At 41.4% G+C, this 25,614-nt stretch overlaps 4 protein-coding genes and 1 long non-coding RNA gene across 6 annotated transcripts; 4 read left to right on the top strand and 1 right to left on the bottom strand.

The window, feature by feature from the left end:
- Nucleotides 1-4: 4 nt before the first annotated feature.
- On the top strand, nt 5-3,541 carry hoxa10b (homeobox A10b). Its single transcript, XM_080897255.1, has 2 exons — nt 5-813; nt 1,427-3,541. The coding sequence occupies exons 1-2, from the start codon at nt 39-41 to the stop codon at nt 1,699-1,701; spliced, it is 1,050 nt and encodes a 349-aa protein (XP_080753381.1). The 5' UTR covers nt 5-38; the 3' UTR covers nt 1,702-3,541.
- Nucleotides 3,542-3,958: 417 nt separating this feature from the next.
- Nucleotides 3,959-7,439, top strand: hoxa9b (homeobox A9b). Its single transcript, XM_080897260.1, has 2 exons — nt 3,959-4,618; nt 5,101-7,439. The coding sequence occupies exons 1-2, from the start codon at nt 4,105-4,107 to the stop codon at nt 5,337-5,339; spliced, it is 753 nt and encodes a 250-aa protein (XP_080753386.1). The 5' UTR covers nt 3,959-4,104; the 3' UTR covers nt 5,340-7,439.
- Nucleotides 7,440-9,465: 2,026 nt separating this feature from the next.
- On the bottom strand, nt 9,466-11,414 carry LOC308406320. The gene is made up of 2 exons (XR_013973510.1): nt 10,492-11,414; nt 9,466-9,801 (listed from the first exon to the last, which is right to left on the bottom strand). It is a non-coding gene; the product is annotated as an uncharacterized lncRNA (long non-coding RNA).
- A 7-nt stretch (nt 11,415-11,421) lies between these two features.
- On the top strand, nt 11,422-13,811 carry hoxa2b (homeobox A2b). The gene is made up of 2 exons (XM_080897254.1): nt 11,422-12,451; nt 12,920-13,811. The coding sequence occupies exons 1-2, from the start codon at nt 12,052-12,054 to the stop codon at nt 13,606-13,608; spliced, it is 1,089 nt and encodes a 362-aa protein (XP_080753380.1). The 5' UTR covers nt 11,422-12,051; the 3' UTR covers nt 13,609-13,811.
- A 1,391-nt stretch (nt 13,812-15,202) lies between these two features.
- skap2 (src kinase associated phosphoprotein 2) lies at nt 15,203-24,859 on the top strand. Of its 2 annotated transcripts, none has more exons than XM_080897256.1 (12): nt 15,203-16,879; nt 17,234-17,339; nt 17,453-17,478; nt 17,746-17,847; nt 18,644-18,724; nt 19,127-19,210; nt 19,325-19,449; nt 19,795-19,858; nt 19,986-20,090; nt 20,210-20,290; nt 21,183-21,290; nt 24,409-24,859. In XM_080897256.1, exons 1-12 carry the CDS (start codon nt 16,840-16,842, stop codon nt 24,522-24,524), a joined length of 1,038 nt encoding a protein of 345 aa, XP_080753382.1. In that variant the 5' UTR covers nt 15,203-16,839; the 3' UTR covers nt 24,525-24,859. The 2 variants fall into 2 exon arrangements, with proteins under 2 accessions (XP_080753382.1, XP_080753383.1); XM_080897257.1 differs by having other exon boundaries at nt 16,537-16,879; nt 21,183-21,295.
- The last annotated feature ends 755 nt before the right edge of the window (nt 24,860-25,614 follow it).

A 25,614-nucleotide genomic window follows, 5' to 3' on the forward strand; every position in this document is an offset into this window, starting at 1 on the left:
GAGTATCAGTAATTATTCAGCAATGTTTTGCACAAGAAATGTCAGCCAGAAAGGGCTATCTTCATCCACCGTCAAATTATACCACAGCGATGTCATGCCCCAACAACCAAGCTGGAAATTCCTTTTTTGTGGACTCCTTAATCAACGTGAGAACCGACAGCGGTTCGTATTACCAAAGTAACAGCGTGTACTTGCCACAGGCGTCGGAATATTCATATGGACTCTCCGGTGGCTCTTGTTTCACGGGGATCGGTAAGCGCAACGAGCCAACGACCCAAAGCGTGATCCCCTCTGCTGCTTCGTATGTTCAAGGAATGGAAACGTGGCTGGAAACGTCGAGATCCTGTCGGGTGGATCAGCCCAGCGCCCAGCATATGGCTCAGTGTTCATTCTCGCCGAGTATAAAAGAGGAGAGCGCTTACTGCCTTTATGAGTCTGATAAATGTCCTAAAGGAGCGACAGTAGATGACATATCCTACTCGAGCGCATCCTGCCCGGGTAGCGGCAACACGGTGCCAGTCCCCGGCTACTTCCGCCTGTCTCAGACATACACGTCCTCCAGGCTCTATCACGATGTCCAGCCAAACATGAATCACTTCACTCTGCAACGACCTGCCCGTTTGGACAGCCAAGCCTCCCAGCCGCCGGCCGCCTCGGCGGAGTCGGAGCATGGAGAGGGCCACGAGGAGGCGCCTGTCCCTGCGCCCTGCGCCCCGGCCAGAGGAGAGGACAGCCGCCTCTCCTCGGAAGGCTCGTCCTCTCCCGAACCAACTGAGACTTGCAGCACGGAGTGTCCAGAAAAGCTCGTAAAAGGTGAAGAGCTGGCATTAGCTGCAGAAATATGGCTAAAAAAAAAAAAGGAGATGCGATCATTGCTTTAAAACGTAAGATTTCTGACCGCACAAATACGCGAGGAAGATTGGTGCTTTTGGGGAACTGTCAGGCACTTAGAAGTTTATCAGAGAGGAAGAAAAATTAAACTTGGCTTATTTAAAGCAGAGATGCAGAGCTATTGTCTCTCTCAAAGGAAAAAAAACTAAACAAAAATCCCCCAAACCCCCAAAAAACAAAAACAAAAAAACAGTGATACGATGTTTTGGCTGTCAATATTAAAACAGACCTCGTGTATTTATTTTAACTGTTAATAATATAATTAACTATTATTTAGGACACACCTTAGTTATATATGTATATATATATATATATATATATATATATATATATATATAGTTATATATAACTATATTTGCAATAAATATATATAACATTTGCAATAAATACGTATAGTTGATAAATTATTTGAGTGAACATTTTCATGTGTGGGCACTGGCATGTTTTGTTTATGTAATGTTATCCGTTCATGATTTCTAATGAATATGACGTTTGTCACACCTGTTGCCTAATATTTGGCTGATTTTCATTGTAGGGGATGGAAAGATGGAAAGTACGGCTAATTGGCTCACAGCTAAGAGTGGTCGAAAGAAGCGTTGCCCCTACACCAAGCACCAGACTCTGGAGCTGGAGAAGGAGTTTCTCTTCAACATGTACTTGACTAGAGAGCGCCGTCTGGAGATCAGCCGTAGCGTGCACCTCACTGACAGGCAAGTCAAAATCTGGTTCCAAAACAGGAGGATGAAACTGAAAAAGATGAGCCGGGAAAACAGGATCCGAGAGCTCTCCAGCAGCTTCAGTTTCTCATGAGACTGTGCGTCTTTGGCGCCCTCCTTCATCCATGCCAAGGACGCCTGTGCAGACCCCACACCCAACTGTGAGAATGAAAATAGGATCCTACTGCTAACTTATTGATTGTTGGTCTTTTTTGAATGATTTTCGTTTTCATGTCTGGTTTAATTTGTCGTGTTTGTATTTATAAATAGTTACATTTGTAACGCTGATCAGCTGAAAATGCTCTGAATGTGACCACAGTGTTTCAGAGCTTCAGGCTTGTACATATTCTTTATTCAACCTGAGTGAACCATTGGAATTTGCATGCTGGACCTTGGGGAAACTTGTGTTCCAGTTACATGTAGGTATTTGTGTGAGTGCTAAAGAAGCCCAGAGATTTGATTAATATTTGCACATTTTGCTGGTCAAATGAATAAAACCCATCCATGCAACTGCAGCCTTCTTATTTCATTCACAAAACCAGAGCAGGAGCTGCGGGTTGTTAAAATTTTAAAGCTGGCACCGGTACAGCGCAAATGCATTTGTGCTCTTTGTACTTTAAATTGGGTTTTTTTTACACTTTTACTGCGTGACGTTCTTCACGGTTTAGGCCTTCGGCAGATGCCTGTTACTTCGTTGTTTTTGTCCTTGACATTATATCTAAATGTGCCACACAAAGCGTGGAATAACAGTGACTCCTTTGATTGCGATTTTCTGAACTATCTGAAATTGTTATTACGTTAGGTTTTCTTGCATTCAATTTTTTAAATAGTAAAATCCATAATCTAGACGCCTAAGCAATAACGCACTCTGACTAATTTGACGAAAAGCAGCTCCAAATGGGGGGCTATAAAGCCGTTTTGGTGCATGATATCAACTTGTGGTTGCTAACTGCCTGTACACTGAGTTCTTCGCCTTTGGAAATTTCTAAAATTGTTACTAGTAATAAAACAGGCTACACCTAAGCAAAATTTCACACTTAAAAAGAAAGAAAGAAAAGAAATCAAAAACCCCAGAAGAGGAGAGCGGGCTGTGGAGTGGTTTAGGTAGTCTCATGTTGTTGGGCTATATTATTTCTCCCACAACACAAAACTGCCTTGATTACCTCAGTAAAACTCGTCACATCATGAAAAGTGAATCGCTCTTAATTACTAATTGCATTTATTAATTGCTCGGCGCACACTGCTTCAGAGGCATAAAAGGTATTATTCCAAAAAGTGCAATAATGTGTTTTATGGCTTTGCGCAAAGGGGATAGACCACTTTTTTCCCCCTTCTTTTTGGTTATAAAGCCAAGTCCACATGACTACACTTTGGGATTTAAAAAATAATAAAAAGAAACACCAAGTTTTAACCACGTCCATAATTTTAAGGTCACCGCTCTGTATGATTGTGAGTACATGTGTGTAAAATAGCAGTGTTGGAAGCAGGAATATGAAAGAATTCGCAGTGGTATGCGTCCTGGAGAGGGGGAAAGGACAGACAAGGCCTCGGTTATGATCATTGCAGTCTGCCAGTTGCCTCCAAATGCCGGATGCGTCTGCCTGAGCCAGAGAAAGGACACAAAGGCTGAGCTTTATTGGTGATATTTAGCTTAGACAGCCAGGTTGTAACCTTAAGAAAAACAACCCAATTGCCCGTGATAAAAGGGGCCTGGTATATGGCACCCAAATAACCTCATCCCACTTTCCGTTTTAGATTGCCTTCAAAGTGGACCCACAGACACGCAGACGCAACTATGTGCGTTTTGGAAACTGTCCCAGAATGTTTAAATCTTCCAAAGCCTGGTGATTCTTTAATGACGTGTTTGCTGCTTTTGTATATATAAAAAAGTAAAATCTTGACATATTTTATCTGCCGCTACCACGAGCCTAATTTTTGTACATATTAGAAGTTTTATAGAGGTCATTAAAGTATTACAGTCTGTTTTTTTGATGGGGGGTAAATAACCCTATGATGCTTTTTTATGAATACATACATGCATACATATATATATATATATATATATACATATATATATATATTCAGCTGAAGACCTTGTTTGATGTTTTTACAAATGGATACTTTAAAGGATTATTACCCCCGTCCCTATTTACAGCTAGATTTGATTACACTAACATACGCTCTCTTGACAAAATTCACAACGTTTATTGCTTATAAACGAAATAGTTCCCAATAAAAGCGCGGGGATTTGCTATTAAAATATGGTGGGGGAAAATGGTGGCCATTTAGCCGAGCGCTAGGCTGATTTATTATTTATTGTTCTGTCCCACGGTCACGTGTTTGGGGCGCCCTATCCAGTCTTGGGCAAGGTTCAACTTACTGGACGCATTGAGTTTCTAGCTGGCGCACGACAGCAGCAGCTTATCATGCAATGAAACGTTTTTTTCTAAACGCTGCAGGACTGTAGAGTGCCGTTTTCTGACTTTGCGTCTTTGCAATGTCGACTTTGGGGACCAGTTATTACATTGACTCGCGCATTCTTCCCGAGCAGGAGGATATGGCACCGAGGTATTCCTCGTCAGCCGCAGGGGTGGAGCAGGCGGTGGTCACCGAATATGGCGGACAGGAGTCTTGCCCATTGCAGGCGAAATCTTCTATTTTTGGTGGCTCTTGGAGTGCCATCTCGGCCCACACTCCAAACACGACCGCTCCGACATATATACATCACCCTTACCCGAGTGGGGACAGCGATGGCATGTTTACGCGCTCTTGGGCGCTGGATCCGGTCTCTGCGTCCCTGTGTTTGACGGGATTACCATCGACAGGCATGCACTATGAGATAAAACCGGAACCCCTGATTGGGACTGCGGAATGCACAACTTTGGAGACGCACACGCATCTTTTGTCTGACACTGAAAACGGTGCGTCTCTAGTGGAGATTCCCTGCGAAACTGCGTCTAAAGCCACTGAAGATAATCCGTCAGTAGAGGAAAAAAGGAAGGTGGATCCAAGTAAGCAATGCAGGGTTTGGATTTTTATTATTGTCACTCGATGTAAACATTTAGATAGCATAAGCAAAAGGGTTTAATTTTTCGCGAATGTGGAGGATTTGTTTTGAATGCCATTGGCTTGTATCATCTTGAAAACGCGTATGACGCTATTATAAGAGTGCATTGTTTCAAAGGTACGGAGACATAGCGGTCTCCTAGCTGATTAACATCATATCCAAAATAAATAAATAAATAAAATAATAAATAAGGTGACTATGACCCTAATATTCACGTCAGATTCTGCGCATTTTTCCAAATTCGGCAGAAATATTGCCAGAGAAAAACCTCAAAATTGCCTCTCAGCAGACAAAAAAGAATGTCTCTAAAGAAAAAAGTCATACTGTGCGTAAAACGAATAAGCAGGACTTGTTTTATTTTTGTTTTGTTTTGTTAATTTTACACTAATCTCGATAGCGTTAACTCTCTTGTCTCATGGTTTCCAGATAACCCGTCATCCAACTGGCTTCACGCAAAGCCCACCAGAAAAAAACGTTGCCCGTATACAAAGCATCAAATCCTCGAACTGGAAAAGGAGTTTCTGTTTAACATGTACCTTCCCCGGGATCGTAGATACGAGATAGCGAGACTGTTGAATTTGACCGAGAGACAGGTAAAAATCTGGTTTCAGAACCGCAGGATGAAGATGAAGAAAGAAAACAAAGACCGGCGAAGAGACAGTTAACTGTTTTCATTTTTTCTTTGTTTTTTCTTGGACAGACCTGGGATTAGAGCCTGGTTGGGAGGGGAGGGGTGAGGGGTTGAAAGGGAAAACTGGTGTCTGTCCTTAATGTTCCTGTAACACATGTTGTTGTAAAGTTAGTGCTGTTGAAACAATGCTGGGTGTTTTTTTTCTTATAATATTGAGAGGAACAAGTGTTTTATGAGAACTTAGATGTGTTGTACTGCCGCACACAGATAGCTACCTTAGGCCATTTGTTATTTGCATGGATCTGTTGACTACCTGAATGTCTTTCAGCTACCTATTTGCATTATTTAAGTTATTGTTTTGGTAACTTGATATTGTTTTTTTAATAGTAAGATTTTGATGCATTTGTGAACATACTGCGCACACGGAAAATACCTCATCGTTCTTGATTTAACCTAGAATAAAGTGTAGTTTGTGTAGCATTAAAGAAAAGTAGTAATGTGATGTCATTTTTGTATTTAATTTCTCCCAACAATAATACACAAATATAAACCAACATTTAAATTCCTAAATGGTGCTAGAGGATTTTGTTTTTAAATGCTCCTTTGTTTCGATCGTGAAATGTTTTCAAATCCTTTTTTATCTTTTCTTTTTTCTCTTTTGAAGTTAAAGCTTTTGCTTCTGTTATATACAAATTAAATGAAGTGGGGGAAATGTTTTATTGCAGGAAGAAAACGATAAAAATAGACTTTTACTACAAGTTCTGGGCTGTAACCATCGAGCTTTATGGCGCAAACAACCCAAATGAACCACCGAAACTTCCCAAGCTAAGGTTTGCCAAGTTAGCCATTCTCTCTCTCTCTCTCTCTCTCTCTCTCTCTCTCTCTCTCTCTCTCTCTCTCTCTCTCTTTAACTCAAAAAAGTCCTATGCCAAGGCCTGCTGGTATAAATTTGTATTTTAATAATTATCTATGTATTGCAATTAAAAAAGCTACTCTTACGGACGAGCGAGAAATCTTTAAGATATGGTCAGCATTTGATAATAGTCCTTCTCTGCTTATTAAACTGAATATTTATTACAAAGCAGTAAAACGGTCACAATTACGTAAATTGTCCTTAATCCTTAAATCCTTAAAAAAAGAAAGAAAGAAAAAGGAAAAACAAAATAAAAGCGTTCGACTGCAAACAGCAGAGGCCTACCTGTATCTAAGAGAAAGTTAAAAGAGATTATTGTTCCACTTTAGTATTGTACGTGATTTTATTTTTCTTATTTGTCTGCAGGATACTGTGGGCCAATAGTCAGATATGTAATATTTGTCCATTTGCACACACACACACACACACACACACACACACACACACACACACACACACACACACACACACACACACACACACACACACACACACAAGGGGTGGGGGTGCAAATGGTTCTGTTTTAAAACGTCTAATTGCTTTACAGCCACCCACCAACAATTAGACCGTCTCGGTCAAAAAAGCTTGTTGTTTTGTCACTACAGCAGACACACTATTGCAGCATGTCTGACAAACTGAGGAATCTGCCAATAAAAATGACCGTTTATAAAAATAACATTGAATGACCAAACAGATTTTTCTTTCTGGTAAAGCTGACTATTTTAATTTACACTTAAACAAATAAACGGGGTCAAACACTGTGCTGGTGATGGTGTTGAAGCTCCATGCTTTGGTGAATGCTGCTGCTCTCTGACCACCAGCAGGTGGAGGCAGCGGCTAATCTGAAGAACAGTGCTCAAAAAGGATGATGCGTTCATGATGATGCGACTAAACACCACTCCCCACCGATTTCAGACCTCTACTTCATAAATATGAATATCTAACCCATGTTTCAGCTTCATTTATGATTATTTTACTCATATCATGCTTTAAAAATTGTTATATAGTTAAAAACAGACTTTGTTATTCACCAATTTTGACCTGTTTAGTCTGGTTTGAGAAAAATATAGCAAATATGAAGGGGTTATCTCATGAATCCAGCCCATGTACAGTTTAAAAGATTATTTACACATACGGCTTTATCTCATGCAACAAAAATGAAAGTAAAAGGCTGGTTACACTCAAAATCAAGCCTACATATTTTTATTTTGTCACTCAGCAGTAGTACTAGGATGCTTTAAATAATAATATATGTAAGAAAAATCTCGATCATCTGTCATCATGCCATTTATTTGTATAGAGAAGCAGTTAGCCCCAAGATCTAATTTGTGTATTATTTCCTCAACTGTGCTAGCTTGTGTGGGTGTGGGATGCTCTTGAATGTAATGGAACTAAGTGCCCTGTAGTGTTCAAAATCATTCAATCATGCAAATCAAGCTCAGGTTTAGATCCTGTGGCACCATCCGCACCACAAACCTCTGTTCAGGATCGATGCCTGGAGATATCTGTGAGTAGCATTTAGTTCCATTATGTTCAAAAGAAGGCGGGCGTCTCTGTAGCTCACACCAAAAATAATCTAGATGGATAAATAGCACTACTGAGCAGGGGAAAGCTCACATTTGATTTTTGCTGTGACCTCCCCCTTTATTCCTGCACTCACATGCCTACAGATAATTTACACCAAAATGCTCCACCGATCATGATTACTGCCACATGATTAAGTTTGTCTCGGGAGCATGGCCGTTAGCTTATGTCTCATGATAGACTTGAGGTCCTGAAAAACCGAGAGTAGGCTCCTCTTCTTTCACTACAGTTCCTCCATTTCTCCCTCTGTCACCTGAAACGGTCATCCATGTGTAGATCAGTATGTGTCTTTATCAGTTTGTGAGGTGGAAGAAGGGATACTTTGAGGACAAATTCAAAAACATAAACATTATGCATATGCTGTTTTACTGCGCTGTTATGGCATCTGTGAACTCTCCTTAAGACACAAGAAAACACTGTTGTGTGCAAATGGCCGAAGGTTCCGGTCTGATCCTCATGAATGTTAGGCTGGATAGTTTCAGTGCAAACAGCCATGCCGGGAGTCCTGCTGCAGAAAAACAAAGTTCCTTAGACGTTGTTTGCCGTGACCTTTGGTGACCCCTATACATCAAACCTCATGACACCAGCAGTGGCAGAGGAGGCTGTAAGTCAAATCTGGAATAGAAGTTCAGAGGAGTAAAGTCGTGAGCACATGGGAATCTGTTCCATCCACTTATCCTCAGTGCCAGTAGCCTGTTGTTTTGGACAAATCCCAAAGAGAACGTGGAAAGTGAGGTTAACTTTGTAATATGTGTCTGGGTTAGCAGAAGCCCAAACATTTTGCAGATATAATGGATTGACCTACGAGGCGAACCATGGAAAAACCTTAGATTTATCGTGTCTTCAGGGGAAAGACTCTTTCTTTAAAGCTTATGCTTATCGGCCATTTGTTCTCAGCAGTCTCACATCAGTTTGCATCAAAACCTCCCTCATGTACATTTTTCCTTTCACGTGGGGTGTGATTAAGCAGAGATAGCCCACTTGAGTCAAACAGGGAAAGGACTGACAGACAGGCTGGCTGTCTCCTAAAAGTGGGTTATAGGTGGGAGAGGTGTCATCTTACTGGGAAGCACAGGAAACGCTTCAAACCTTATATCTATATATCTATATCTATAAATATATATATGAATAAAGCTGGTCGTATATATATGTATATATACGACCAGCTTTATTCATGAACGCCATTTATTTATTTGCTTTCATCACCAAAAATGGAATTTTATGAGATTTCATTTATTTATTTATTTTCACATGTCGACTTAGAGGGAAAAATAATGTTTGATTTGCAGGCCTATCGTGCGCCTGGAGTATCTGTCAAATCTTCCCATGAATCCAGGCGGCTCAATAAATAAAAGCGTAATATGAAAATGCTGTCGTCGTGAACGCTGCTTTGTTTCCAGGACACACACACACACACACACACACACACACACACACACACACACACACACACACACACACACACACACACACACACACACACACACACACACACACACACACACACACACAACCCTAAATGTGTTTTCCAGAGTATTATAGCTACTGTGCGCCTTGAATGCACCCATGCAATTTCGTTTTAAGTGTCCTCTCGCAGGGAGAGCATGCTGTGATATGATGCAGCGCAAACGACAAAAAGATGCAGCAAACACTCAGGCCTCTCCACCATTCCAAATCACCTTTATTTTACACACATGATTATACCATTAATTATTAAATATATTTTTCACGCTTAAAAACAAACAAATAATAAAATAAAATCCAAAACAAAAGCACATGGACACGCTGTAATTTTCCAGCTACTAAAAATTTCTATTTTTTAATACGTTTAATATCACGGTATCTGTCTGAAAACAGAATATGTGCTGAATGAAATATATCCCCTTTAAAACAACGCATTAGTGTTTCGCCCCCTTGCCTTCCAGATGTCTCTCGTTGTTTCAGAACAGACGGGAAACGTGCCACTCCGGTTCACGTCCACGGATCATCCTCTTCTCGTCTGCCGTTCAGGACAAGCAACATAAAATAAAACAAAAAAAAAAAAAACGACTTCAGGTCGTCAAAGATCTGTACACGGATAACAGCATCGATTCAAATTTTGTAGCAGTACGAAATGTGAAATATATTCACGTTTTCAGCTCTCAGTATTTATAATATGATCAAATATTGCTGGGGGTTATATTTTGAACAGGGCTCTGTTCTTTCGTTTCCAAAAAATGTGTCAGAATAAGTAAACAGCGTCTTTAAGTGCTTTAAAATTATGATGTGCAAATTAAGATAAATAAATAAATGGCAGAATGACGTGATTTATTCAGACAGGTATTATTAGGCAGCTATTTTCAGAAAGAGAATTAACCGCCATTACGTCGAATTCGTTTAATTTTTGTACCTTCTTAAATTGATTTCTAAGTCACCAACGTTTAATTTAGTTTTCTTTTAGCAAAGACATGTTAAAGTATATTTTATGATTTTATTCTACTACAAGATCTCATGTCTCATATTCAGGACGCACTTTTACAAACAATAATAAACCGTTTTACGCTATGAGGATATATAAAATCACTTCTATGCGTAAAAGCAGAATTATTCCAGAAAGCAGGCCACACAAAGACTTTGTCTACATGGTTCCTGCCAGAGAGATAGGTATGGCAGTGAATGGGATTTCTACTGAATGCCAACACCCACTCACCTCAGCAAACAATTGATCCTATGCACAAAAAAAAAGAAAGAAAAAAGAAGAAGAAGCTCCGTTTTCGTTTCTATACCATCCACCCAGTCAAGTCTTCTCTTCTTTCTTTCTATGCCAGAAATGTCCTTTCTGAGATCAAAAAAAGTGAGGGGGTCAGAGTTACGTCTGGATTTATCGTTTATTATCAAATAACAGAGCAAAAAGCTTTGTGCGCAAAGCCCATGCGTCTCATCCCTGCTTTTAAAGAAATCCCGACCTTTCTAAATTGAAAACTCATCCTGCAGCTCACAGAGAGGTCGTCCTCTTCCTGGCCACATATGATCCAAGGGAGTGTTAGATGGTTTAAATGTGTTCTTAGGGCAGGGAGCTGTCAGACCTTTTGGCGAGAAAGATTGATCACGCACGGGCTACCAGGGCTCTTTGTTTAGAGCCTGAGCAATAAACAGCCATCAGATCCCCACCTTTCCTAAGCTTCACAGTGCAGTGGCAAATCATTTCTGCTCTCCCCTATGTTATAACCAATAATGCTGAAATGTATGGATGCCGGCTAAGGTCAACATTATCCCAATAGGTGATATAAAATGAACGAAATTGGACGAGGGGAAGGGAGCAATAAACTGTAAAACGGTGACAAATGCACGTTAAATTACCAAGATGCTTTCTTACCTTGACACAGACACACAAACACACTTCAAATAATTTATACATCACATTTTTATTTAGACTTTAAATCTAACGCTGCCAATCAAAGGTTAAATAATTTGGGGATTAAAATGTAATCGATGCAAAATCAGACTAAAATATGAAAATTAATTTGTCTCTTTTCTCTCTCTCTCTCTCTGTAGTTTGGGCGGTGGGGGAGGGGAGGACATGTTGCTGTGTCTGGTGCTGCCTTTCCTTTCCTTTCCTTTCCTTTCCTTTCCTTTCCTTTCCTTTCCTTTCCTTTTCTAGTCAATCCTCAAGAAACTCTCAAGATTAACGTCTCGGCCAGAGATAACGACTGTGGGCGTCTTGGTATTATGAGGCACAAATGTGACTGCTGCAATGATTTGCGGCGCGCCATGCTGGAAATAAATGCCCATAAACACTCGTGAACTGCAAGCTCGCACGGGCGCGCGCTCCCGTGGCAGACGTGCACGGCTTTGTGGTGCATTTTCGGGGTGCTGTAAGGTGGGAGTGGGGGGGCGGTTAGGCAGTGGTGGACAAACTGAGAAGAGGAGGGAAAAAATGTGTAAATAAAGCAACCCCTACCCCCGGAATGAGGCGTTACCTCTCAGACTTTCTCGATCAATCATAGGGGACAGTGGCTTCTTTTGATAAAAAACCCAAATTGTCATTGGGCAGATGCAATCATGTGACAAGCAGCACGGTCTAATTCCGACCATGTCCTCCTGAAAGCAATAGTTTATGGCAGAGGTCTCCCTATGACTATAACCAGTTAAGTAGTTTATCAAAAAGAAACCTCGCAAACATATATTTATATAGAGAGAGATATATTTTATCTTTATAATTCTTCCCTCCTCTGAATACCCGCGAGCTTTCCGAGACAAGCAGGAGGAGATGAATTACGAATTTGGGCGAGAAAGTGGTTTTATCAACAGCCAGCCGTCGCTCGCTGAGTGCCTGACATCTTTCACTAACCCTGTCGGTGATGCATTTCAAAGTTCATCAATCAAGAGCTCAGCGCTTTCACAGTCGACACTGATTCCTCCTCCTTTTGAGCAGACCATCCCCGGCCTGAACCCGAGCGTCCACCCACGCCACAGCCGCTCCAAGCAGGCTCAGAAGGGCTTCAGCCCGCTACAGGCTGTGTCCCTACCCCCGGAGTACCCGTGGATGAAGGAGAAAAAAAGCATCAAGAGGAACCAGGCTGCTTCTGCTTCTTCATCTTCTTCTGCTCCTGCTGCTGCTCCTGCTGCGACGACGGATGACTCCTCGCCACTCTACTTCTCCCCCCAAGGCAAGACATGATGATTAATAACCTCCATGTAAAAAAGGCTCCTTATTGTCTGAGGATTCTCCCTCTGCAAGTAGCTCCATCCTGGGGCCTTGTGCAGCGTGGGCGTCCCTTCTGAGCCAGTCTAGGATTTTGATTTAAGTATTCTTAATCTCATCAAGTAACGCACTGACTTGTGATGCAGTGTAAGAGTGCTAATGTTTGACAGTAATGTGGTAGATTATTCTTACACGGGCCAGCAGCTGGCATGTTCATTAATCTTCACCCTCCGTCCTGTCTTGTCCACGCAGACCCATCATATTCTGCCTGGGGCCCATAAATCTTCCCAGTCCTGGTGTTTGCTTGCCACAAGTTTCACCCCATAGCGCTTTTTCTCCCCTCCAAACACACCCCTGTTACGAATGTTTTAAATTATTATATTTGCAGTGGATTTTCTATTAATAATTTATTTAAATTGTTTATTTATTTTAGGTTCACCTGATACACCAGAGAGTGGTGCTGGCGATGGAGGGCCATCAAGGAGGCTGAGGACTGCGTACACCAACACCCAACTTCTGGAGCTGGAGAAGGAGTTTCATTTTAACAAATACTTGTGCAGACCGAGGCGAGTGGAAATAGCTGCTTTGCTGGATTTAACGGAGAAGCAGGTGAAAGTGTGGTTTCAGAACAGGCGGATGAAGCACAAGAGGCAGACTCACAGCAAGGAAAACAGGGACAGCGAGGGGAAATACGCCTGCCTGGACGACGGGCCGGAGGACGAGTTGGAGCAGGCTACAGAGGGCAGCGCCGCCGGGACGCTCTTTGAGAGGGAGAGGTATTTCCACCAGAATACGTTGACTTCACAAGACTGTCAGAACGCACACAATGGAGAGAGCCAAAGCCCAACTGTTACCCCTCTGACCAGCAATGAGAAAAATCTGAAACATTTTCCAAACCCGTCAGCCATTGTGCCCATCTGCGTGTCCACAATAGGCCCGAACAATGACGATTCCTCGGACCTGGACGCCTCATTTCGGGATTTCCAAGTTTTCTCATCCTCGCCCTCTTTCTCACCGAGTTTGTCAGAATCAGCTCAAAGTCCCCTGCCTTTACCCTGCGAGACTTTCGACCTCTTCTCAGAAACACTCACAACAATCGACCTGCAAAACCTGAGTTATTGAAATGTTTCGACTTTGGTATTTGTAACTCAGACGGTTGTGCTCTATAGTTTAGGGCGTCAGGGTGGAAATTTTTAATAGATGAGGTAAGTTAAAGCGAAATAAGCAAAGCTTTTTTTCTTTTTTTTTTTTGTTGCCTGTATGGACTGTTAAAGTAGGCTGGTAGAAGACACAGTGCACATTTATTTTTATATGGATTTGGACTATAATTGAGCACAATATTTTTATTGAAATAAAATTTTACATTGATTGAACTCAGATGCGTTTTGGGTTTTTTTCTCACTATATGCCCACAATAAGCAACTCTAGAGAGCTTATTGATTTTACCTCAATAAATGAAAATTATTAAGAGCATCAGCCATAAAATGAAATGAATTCTCAAAAATGAGAAAAAACAATATAAGCTGTTAATATAAAAGGATTATTTTACCATTAAATTAATTAGCCTGTGAATGCACTGAACACATATAAACTAAAATTAAAATAGAAGCTGTATAAATGTGTAATTTTTGTTGCTGTATTACATTTTTATGTTCATAGATTGTGCTGAGAGAATTTCTCCAGCGTGGCCGTGGGTCTGGTAGCATATAGTCCACAAAAAGACACACACAAAAAGGAGCACTGCGAGAGATTCATTGCCTCTCCATACTTAAACGCAGAAAAAGAAAATTTGCTGTGTGAATTGCCTGCTAGGAGTCCCAGGCCAAAAGCTATGACTTTTCCTGGCTTTCTAATTACGTTTTATTGCCTATAAAACTCACAGGACTGAGGGTGCTTGTTTATAGCCCGAGCCGCAATGTAATACAATCTCTTTGAATTAAGACGTGCGCCTTGCCCCATTGTGGTTTTCAAAACTTTTTATGATGTAAAATTAAGTAGGACTCATTCAAAGCAGCAGACGTAAGGCATTTTTTCCAAATTGATATATAAATTTATGTAACTGAGCCTATAAATTAATTGGATGATGTAACTATAAAACGGATTCGACTGCGAACAATGGTCACATATCAGTCAAACGGCTGAAGGTATTTATGTATATGAACCGTTTATTATTATTTTTTTAGTACATCATCATGAAATTGAGGTAAATTTATGTTGGTCTGGATCAAAGGCAGTTCGACCCCGTTTAATGCTAAAGGAATTTCTCACACCGACCAGTTGATCCTCTGCTCGACTTAAAGACGCTTTTTCCACAAGGGCCCCCCCTCCATCCAACTCCCATTTTTCATATACATTATTTACTGTTTAGAATTAAAAAAAATGTTTGGTGAAAAACCAAAGTCATTCTTCGGTGCTATATAAAATTAACCACCACAGTGATTAATAATTCTGAAAACAGTCCCCAGGCGGCAGATATTCATTTATATGCTCAGTGTACTTGCACACACACACACACACACACACACACACACACACACACACACACACACACACACACACACACACACACACACACACACACACACACACACACACTGCGTTTTCGACCGCACGCTAAGCGCCTCATAGCATTAATAAAAACGAATGTGAGGTGAGGCGGTGAACTGCTCGTCCTCCTGAAAATGGTTCAAAGTGATGCTGATTCTGCATGTTTTGAGAACAAGGACAAAATCGTGAAAGCCTAATATTAAACCCAGTAGGCCCAGAAGCAGTCGGACGTGGACTCATAACTGTAGATCCAGTGTTAACCAAGCAACACCTCCTTTTCTAAAAGCACAACAATGGTCCACATGATCATCTCCCACCTTTAATTTTACACTCACCAAATAAAGTATCTTATTATACAAAAACGATAAACTAAACTATGAATTAATCCGTGTTTTGCATGTTAAACAGCTAGAGTGCAGTGTGCACTCGGTGGATTGCGACCCCTGTAATGAGTGTGATAAAAGGGGAAGGAACCAAAGGCGTTGGGCTGTTTTTGAGACTACAGGCAAGTAAGATAGAGCTTTATGGAAACTAGATACATGGCTTTGCCTGTAAGAGCCCTCCCCTTGCTCGCACACATGCGCTGGCACACAGAGGCACACAGAGGTCAGAGGTCAAAGCGGCTCTCCTCTAAAGCTGGGAGGAACTACCGGCAGGTCAGGAGGGGGTCAGGTTTTGAATGGCCGCAGAGCATTAGAGGCTCATAAACAACGTGCTGGCTGCTCGGATGAAGAGAAACAGGAAGTGACGTCAGAAAACGTGGAAAAGGTTTAATTTTGCGTTATGATTTGTAACAACTCTAATACTGAGAAATTCAATCGTGATTCTGAATAAAAATCCTTGTTTAATGATCATATTATCTGTTTGCAGAGTCTGACTGGCTGTGGCAGCACAGCTACCTGCAGCCAAGCCAACACCTGAGACTAAAGCTGTGCCACAAACGCCTCGACACTTCTGTCTCCTTCCTCCAAAACAACAGAGTATACAGTTCAAAGGCTCAGTCTTTTAACCCAGATTGGGTGATACCGCCTGTCAAAAAAGACGAATAAATGACTGACATCTTTATAAACAATGTGACAAAACAAAAAGAAAAGGCCATTTTCCGTAAATGCACCAGAGGCGCTGACTTAACTTGATGTAAGAAGTCATTCTTTCCTGGTTCTATCGTTTTCTTTTAAAATAACCTGCATTTGTTGTTTCTTCTTCCTTTTTAAAATGTCAAATATATAGTCAGAGTACAAAGCAGTGCAGCAGAAGTAGCACAGACTCCCGTGAAACATCTGAGGAAGCTGGCACAGAAGCATTCAGCATTATATGATTGACTTTTTAATCTATTAATGATCCCTGTTTTGGATTACAGCCCTGACATATTCATAGACTCAAAGCTTGCATCGCTGTAAAACAAAAGACGCCCCTAATGTGTTCAGCGAGTCAGCCGTAGAGAGCAGACTTAAGTGCCAAAAAATATGATCTGGAATCAATCAACAGTATGATCGCGGCGTTATGCTCGGACTTTATTATTCCGTAAAGACCCGTTGCTCCATTAAAGCATCAATTTCCTGTCTACGGTGGCAGTCAAAAAATAAATAAAGGCCAATAAACGTCAACGTCTGTGAACGCCGAACACCGAGCAGGCGGCTCTGAGTGTTTGTCCTGCAGCGGAACTGTGTGGTCACTGATAAATAATTAGCAGATTAACTTCCGTATATCTTCGAGCCCGAGCTGCTGCTTCCGTGTCGCGCAGGCTAGAGTTTCCCTTCCTCAGGCTGGACGCTCAATCGCTTCAGGCTGGAAACTGCGGTAAGAATGCGTGCGATCCCCGAGGAGTTAACGACGCTCATTTCAGGTAAAACTGTTGATTCATAGTTGCCTTTGGAGTAGAGGAGAGTTTATTTCCGCATTTTATAAAGACTTGTTTTACTTTAAGTCTCGTATATAACAAACTGCTTTTTAAAAAGAGGAAGCATAGTTTCCCCCCTTTTTTCTGCTATATTCATTCAAATCGACGGTTGTGCTTGCATTTCATTAAAAAAAACCCCAAAAAACAACTCGCTTCATGTCTCAAACCTGAGGCATGAGCTGGACGTCAAAGCTGCAAACTGCTCCTTTGTTTATGTTGTGGATGTCCATCAGTGGTGTGGCCACTTGACTGCTATCAGCCATCAGAACATGTTAATGTTTTACCTCTTGTGCTGTTCAGATCTCGAAAACTACCTCATTGATGGGTTGAAGGCAGAAAATCTAAGCAAGAAGGCGAAAGAGAAGAGGGAAGCCTTCATCAAGAGGATAAAGGAGGTCAAGCAAGGGTATGACTCATGACTGGAACCAGCATACATCAAAATACTCCAGTTTTGATTTGCTTTGCAGGTGCATAAGTTGTTGTGATTAACTTTATTTGCTGTCTTTTTCTCCCAAACAGTTTTCCACAAGAGTTTAAGGACAAAGGTAAGTTGCCTGTCTGCTGAATAATCCTGTAGGTGTGTTTTTAAAACTGGTACCCAATGGGGGTCATGACTGACCACAAGATGTCATGACATTAATGCGAAGGCTCACAAGTCGATTACAAACTTATCCCACAAATTTGAAAAAGCAAGGGCAAAAAGAGTCGCATTTCATAATAAACTGGCCACATAACACCTCTAACACCACACAATGGCAACTTCTGTGTTACACTGTGTGCAGTTACTTCACAGCCCTCTGTGTTTACTGCAGTAGGTGGAAATGACTCTGATGACGAGGAGGAAGTTGACAGCAACAACGACGGGGGGTCGCTGCAGTCAGAGCGCACGGACAAGGATGATGATGGTTTCGAAGGTGAGCCACAAACACTTAGCAGACAAACAGAGTTGACTCGCTAACTGCTCGCAAGCTGCGGATTAGAGCACCGAAAGCTCAGTGTTGGCAGGAAAGTATACAGATCTTTGCTCTGGCTCCTTGGAGAAAGCGACTTTGAGTGGCACAATGAGTGAGACATTCCAACTGTAACTTGGCAACATACTTGGGAAGCAATTTGGGTGCACAACTGCTACTCCTACCACCTCCCTCACCCCTCCCCTTTGATGGCTAAAGCACACTTTATTGCTCTCTCAGCCACAGTCTAGGGGCTTAAAATTACTGCTGTGGCTGCAGGTTATGACACAAAAACATTCCCCGATAAACACTAGCTTTAATCCTGTTTATTCCATTATCCAAACTGTGACAGATTTTTGCATTTGCAGTTTTGTTTTTGCCCCCCCCTTTTTTCCCACCACAGAGTATCAGGGAAATCCTTATGAAATGGTGATTGGGGGACTGGGTTTTATGGCCTATAAGCAGCTGCCAGTTTTATGGCTGCTCTTTCACACAATGCAACTTTGACACGGCATTTGAATATTTGAAGTTAGACAGGGCAAGGGAAACCTTCTCCAGTGAGAGTAAAATATTACTCAGAGTGGCTTTGCTATTCAATTTAATATCGGTTAAACAAATGCATGATAGCAAAGTAGCTCATAAACCTTCTGGTCATGTTTAACTTTAAGACCCCCGCCACAAAAAACAACAGTCAGTTATTAAGGTTTCAGCAGCAATGATGATGGGTCACATATTTGGATTTCCTTAATTCTTTTTCCAGGTTCCCAGCAGTCCCCACCTGTGGCGGCCCAGGACCTGCCATCTGTCTTTAAAGCAGGATATCTTGAGAAGCGCAGAAAGGGTTGGTGCTCAGATTATAAGATATGTACAAGGCAGCTTTCCCAAGGGGGAAAAACTGTAAAGGAAAAGGAGGCTGCCTGGTTACTGAAATATGCAAGCTCTCAAATATCCTTGGGCCAGTGTTTTTTAAATTGGCTTTTTATCAGATGCGAACAAAAAGAAGCCTTTTTTGTTTTTTAACCTTTACAAAGAATCTTACATAATGCAAAACACCAAAAATCTGCAAAAAGTTAGTTGACTCTACTGTGTTGCACACAATACCCTAAATAAAGACTGTAATCTAATACACATTTTCTTTACAGTTCAGGTATTTCTGTCCCTTCTATATATAAAAATCACAACGCTTACAGCCATCAAAACACACTGGAAAATTCTCTGTGCATGTGGTTCTCTCCCTTCACAGATCACAGCTTTTTTGGTACTGAGTGGCAGAAGAGATGGTGTGCTCTGAGCCATCACACCTTCTACTATTACGGCAGTGAGAAAGGTACTTTCTTCATTTTTAAGTGGGTGAATAATCCCCCCCCCCCCCTTTTTAACAGTATTGATGCATTTATTGCATCTGCACCAATAATGATGATGCTTTAATTTTCTAAACCAGACAAGCAGCAGAAGGGTGAGTTCAGTATCGATGGGTACGGTGTCAAAATGAACAACACCTTGCGCAAGGACTCGAAGAAAGACTGCTGCTTTGAAATTTTGGCCCCAGACAAGCGCGTCTATCAGGTACGCTCATCTCTCGATGGCTGCTCGAGTTTCTTTCAGTCGTTGCCTTTTTTAAAATGCTGTTAAACTGAAATAACCAAAACCAAATACAAACTTGAGACGTGACATGTTTAAAACTTGGCACAGTGTGTCTATCCATGCACTTCAGTAAATCTTTATTTTAATGCTTTTCCATTTGACACTACTGCCTTTGCAGTAGCTCAACCCAGAGTGTTTCTAACATTCAGACTCTTCCATGTGGAACATTTTACTATGCATAAATGCAATATTATTTGCTTATGTTAATTAATATATGTAGAGCTTATTGCACATTCACATTCATTTCTCTTCCCCCTTTCATGACAGTTTTGTGCGTCATCACCGAAGGAGGCGGAAGAGTGGGTGAAACAGATAGACTTTGTTTTGAAAGGTTTGAACTTTGCCATTCATAAAAAAAAAAAAAAACATTTATTATGCTCTTTAAAGTTAGTAGCACCTACTGGGGAAAGAAAATCTGCATTTATGCAATAAAACTAATTTTGCTCTCCTGTTTGTAGACATGTCGGGCATCATCCCAGAAGACGACGAGGAACAGGAAATGTACGATGACGTAGGGACTATAGCTCAGCCAATCGATGAAGACATCTACGAAGAGCTTCCAGGTCTGACCATGTGTTACATGACAATGATAGCCTCTATCATGTTAGAGAATGGGAACAAAGTGCGTGGATCTTGTTTGATTTGATCTGATTTTATTTTTTATATCGTTTTGTTTCTCCAGAAGAAGAAGTTCCGGCTGTAGCAAAGCCTCGTCCTCCAAAAATTGAGCCGGCAAGCAAACCTGTTCCTCCTCCTGCTGCAGGTACACAAAGCACTGACATTTGTGCTTATCTCAATCCAATGTGGTATATTTAGTGAATTAGAATGTAGGAAGTTTCTAAATAGACAGAAGAAACTTTAAATGTGATCTGCCTTTTTGTGACACATACACACAGCAAATGAAACCTAACAGCTATGAAGAAGTGACATACGCAGAGGAAGTTCTCGTGAAGGAGTGCAACTGAAAGTTAGCACAATACTGGAAATAACTTCAGCCTAGTTGGCCAAGTTCCTTTTACAATAACTAGCATGTTATAGTTCTGTAAATAGCTGATACCTTTCCTCCAAAAACGATCTGCCTCTGTCTGCTCTGCACATTTGAGCAAACTTCCAGTTGCTAACCACCAAGTCTCACCACACGACTCAGAATGGCCAGCTTTATAGACTTTAAAAACAGACTTGCTCAGAAGTGGAAACCCCAGCTGCTAAAACACTAGCTGTGTCTTGGTTTCAAACTACAAACCAGTTGAATCCAGCATACTAATGCACTGCACTACATAGTAGTTAGTTGTCATTGTACATTTTACTACTAAACACCACTATTTTCTTTTTAATTCTGAAAGCAGTGCCCAGCTTTTACATTTCTCTTTGTGCATTACTTCGTGATTAAAAAATAATGCACAAACAATACACCCCAAAATTATTATTATTTTTTTTTAATGAGAATTTATTAGGTAACTGGGACACTGCTGACCTTCTTGATTTGGTTTTTGATCCAACCAAATTCTGCTGTAGGCTCTTGGCTGCCCCCTGTAGGTTCGGTTCAAACTAACAAGTAATTGCTGTGTGAAATCTGTACATCTAGAAGGATTACTCTGGCTAGAAAATAAAGCGCCGATCTGTCATCACCTTGCTTTTTCTTTTTTCTTTTTCAGTTGATAAGAGCACAGACTATCAGAACTACTACCAAGGCTTGTGGGACTGTTCAGGGGACCACCCAGACGAGCTGTCCTTCAAACGTGGAGATGCCATCTACATCCTGAGTAAGGTATGGTGAGGCTAAACCCTAGATGTCAGAGCTAAACTGTGGCGATTCTTGTCTTGATGCACGATAAAGTTGGTATTACCTTAAATCCAACCACACTGCAAAAGTTTGAGAGGTTTGTAGACCGAGTGGCTGGTTTCAGACCACCTAAAGTGAGTTATTTCTAAGCTCTTAGAGGAACTGACTATTCAGATCCTTTACTGGCAGCACCTGGCCCACCGCCTAGAGGTGGAAGGCTGATGGTAAGAGGCAGACTGGGCTTGGTTCCTTCTCTGGCGCTCTAATGGGGATTAGTTGTGTCACAACGGAAACTGTTTTAGTGCTGTTGGCGGAGGCCGAGCTTAGCTGGCACACGGCGTAATTCCATCACTTCCATCTGGACTGTTTCAGCACGCTGTCGCTACTGCCATGCCAGGCAGTGAGCAGCCTTCAGCCCACACGCACCTCTCAGAAATTTCTCTCACCTCGCCAAATAGGAATGTGTGTTTTCAGGAAAACCAGGCTGGTCAGCCACTCTATTCAGAGCAGGTGAGGACGTGTAATGGACGCACAATTTCCGAGGCTTGTCAGCTAGTCATGAGCCGGAGAACTGAGAGGCAGTTCTTTACCTTTATTATGTAACTAAACAGGAGCCCCTTTGTACTTAACCGGTTCGTATGAACGCTGAATTGGATTTTGTTGTGATACATTTAACAAGATTTGTTTTGGACGCTGGACAGAAAATGAGCAGTGGAATTTTATACTCGTCGAGATGTGTGGTTTGTCTTTAAAATATATATAAATAATGTGTGAAATGTACTCCATCCAGACGGGCAATATTTCCTGTCTGGTTTGGTTTCTATGGAGCATGGAGTCAATTGAGACATTCTGTTGTCAACGGGCCAGGTTGCTTTTCAAATTCAAGTCTGCCATCTACTGGCTCTTTAAGGCAAAGAAGACTTGGGGAAACTTTGAGAGGCATGTGCTGTACATTAAACAGAGATGCACAAATAAATAAATGCAATTGTAATATGCTACATAGTCATATTATTAACTCCATGTATAGCAAGAAGCACTAGAAATTTATTTTTCACCTTTGAAATGTGTAAATAATTTTTAAAGCCCTTCTCAATTTTATATTGAACATGATGTCAATGTAAAATTCAAGACAAATTCACCTTATTATCACGTTTAGGAGACTAGGACCAGAAAATTGCTCTCTCTCTCTCGCTCTCTTTTAAATACACTACAATAAAACTAAATAATGAATTATCAGGACTGTTGGTTTTCTTTTCACCAAATCAATAGATTGTTCCTTCAACACTAATGGAGGGACACAAATGCACAAAGCAGACAGACTGTCCAATCCTCATTGACAAAATGCCTGTTTATGACTTCTCCTTGGTGTGTAGAAAAGGCCCAAGAATCAAGTTGCCCTTTCACTTAGACTGGGAGTGCCATTAGCTAAAACCTTGGTGTTGGGGGTTGTGGCCTGCTGCGAGGGCAATGACCATAAAACCTGTCTGGACTGCAGCAGCCAGCTGCAGCTAAATGGACAGCCGACTCCCCCCTCCCCCCCCCCCCCCCCCCCCCCTCCACCATTCCCTCTTCCACTGTTCTCCTTCCTCCAATGTGTCCCTCCCCCATTCTGCAGACCAGAAATAGCTGTAGTGTTACAGCTGGGAGACCCCCCAGTCAGGAGGACCTGGGAGCTGATTATAAGGCCCGACTAAGGGCGATTGTGTTGACCGGATATGCTGCACACCTCGTCGCCCCCAACACACACCCAGCCTCCCATTAGTAACAAACTGACTGAGAGATGCAAGGTCTCTCTGCTTAAAATGCCACAACGCCTGCACAGCGTTTTATCCTATCACTGTTTTACACTTTGTGTTTTAACTAATGCACCGGGACTCTTTCATTTGGTGAAAGTAATCAAATTACAGGACTGTTGTTTTGACTAGCCGAGGGTATTTGTGTTGATGTGTGTTGTTGCAGTGTGTGGTGTCATTAGTCATCCACAGCTCTACATATTTGTTCTCATGTTGCGTCCAGCACTTACTAAAGCATGACTTATTTGTCAGCCGGCCAACGACACAATGAGGTGTTGCTGTTTTCAAAGGCTGGTGGCAGGAAGTCTTAATGTGGACGCACACTCCTTTACACACACCTCATGTCAAGCTGCTATATTAGCCTCCAGGGGCTTGTGATGAAATGACATTTTAGGAAAGTGGATTTAACATTTTCTGTTTGTCTGTGGTGGCTATGTAAACATTATTATTATTATTATTATTATTATTATTATTTTTATTATTATTTAAATTTAGTGTTAATAATTCAGATGTTTCGAATAGCTTTCTACAGCATTATATCGATTTGGCTGATACAGATACTGAAACGGTGTGTCAAGCCTGTCTTTATCTGATGTGATAAATGGCCCGTCACCAGAGACCTGTCAGTGTCAGCCCTCACTATAGTGAGCATAATCCCCCTCTGTCTAATACTACCATATAATCGCTTACATCCATTGCTCTGTCTTGGGAATAAGTGGACACAGATGTGGCCCTTCACTGTCCCCGAGTTCTGGCTTGGATGTGAAACGTTGTCCAGGTTCGTCTTCCTTCAGCCTTGTCAGAACGTGATCTCCGGTCTTGATTCATGCGCAGGGAAGACTTTGATGTAAGGTCAAAGAGAAAGGGGGGGGGGGGGGGGGGGTGAGAGAGAAAGAAGGGGAGAGAGTGAGTTATTGTCGTCTTGTCTCAGATCTCTCCTCGCAGTGTCCTCCTCACATCTCAGCATGCTGACAGCCATTTGGAGCTATTACTTGTCACGCTTTGACAGATTTATGTGCGATGTGCTTTATGCACACTGAGCTTTTTGTGTGGAGTGGAGGGAAACGTGCAGTCTCAAAACTGACACCAGGTAAAGAGGCAGAACGGAAGGCAAGGAGGTGTACAGGTGTTGATGGGAGATAAGTACTGTAGAGTGGACGGAAAACAGCCGAAAGAAAGAAGGCGTCATTTGTTCTTCTGTTTTTATCAATTTTGATTTCAGCAGAATATTATCAGCTAGGATGAAGGAGCACTAACACACTCTTCTTTTTCCTTCCTTGTTTCTGCTTCTCTTTGTGCTTCCAGGAGTATCAGAACTTTGGCTGGTGGGTTGGAGAGAAGAATGGAGTTATAGGTATTGTTCCCAAAGACTATCTGCTGGAGCTGTATGCTATTTAAATGCACCTGGTGTAAACTGCTAACATCTTGTGGCTTTCCAATTGCTCGTTCCAAATGCTCAAAAGTTATAACTGAAAAACTAGTAATTATAAATATGGTAAAATATTGTGGGGTTTTTTTGTATTGAATTTCTTTTTGAAGAACATTCCCTGTGATACGCATTGTAAGAGACTGATATAAGGATTTAACTTTTTTAATTTGACTGATACATGTAGGGTTTTCTGCACTTTGCACTGCTTTCTTTGTTATTTATTCTGTATTGGTTTTTTTTTTTTTTTTTTAAAAAACAGTGTGATCTCACTTGCTGCTTTTGGCAAATTTTGAATTTTGCAACTGGCGAAATAAATAAAAATGTAAACACATGACGTTTGGACCTCCCCTGTGTGTGGGTTTTTTTTCTTTCCCTAAAAGTCCACAAGGTGGCAGTAGAGAGTTTTGGAGTGTCAGTTTATCTTTAACAAAGACACTGATAGAAGAGTCTACACATCTGTATCTTCTTTCTTGTCTTAGAACCCAGTTCTTGACATAAAGTTTAAATAATTAATATTATCAAACAGAAGAAATATTTGGTTCTTGAGGCTTTGTGTCATTTTCTGATGGGGAGAAATATTTATAAAATATTTATACTTTATATGCACTAAGTGCATCTATGAATACTAATCTACCCTGAATAATAAATCACATTATTTGTTTTCTGTAATGCTGTGCGGTTAGGTCAAAGGCGATATTTAAACCTGGGTGTACACTAAAGACGTGTATAGGGTCTCCTGGTTACAAAAATATTTATTTATTTTAAAATGACTTTATTCATCTGCTCAGCACTTTTTGCTCCAATCTTCAAAGGGACACTTTTTATTTTATGGCACCTGAGAGACTTGCCTGGGCAGAGGATCGCAGCGTGGCAGATGGTTGCTCGTGCTGCATGCCTGAGTGAAATGGTTGAGGTGCACTAATAAGACAGCCACCCACACAGATCGTATGGATGCTTATCGCCCTCTGAGGGGCTGTTTGACAGCAGGCGAGTTGGTTGCGGCTGGGCATATCCCTCTGAGGTTACATACGTACTGTACATATCTTTTTACAGTCTCCTCACTGAATGAAATACCAAAGCTA

The sequence above is a fragment of the Rhamphochromis sp. 'chilingali' genome (assembly GCF_963969265.1).
Source record: "Rhamphochromis sp. 'chilingali' genome assembly, chromosome: 11".
Lineage (NCBI taxonomy): Eukaryota > Metazoa > Chordata > Actinopteri > Cichliformes > Cichlidae > Rhamphochromis > Rhamphochromis sp. 'chilingali'.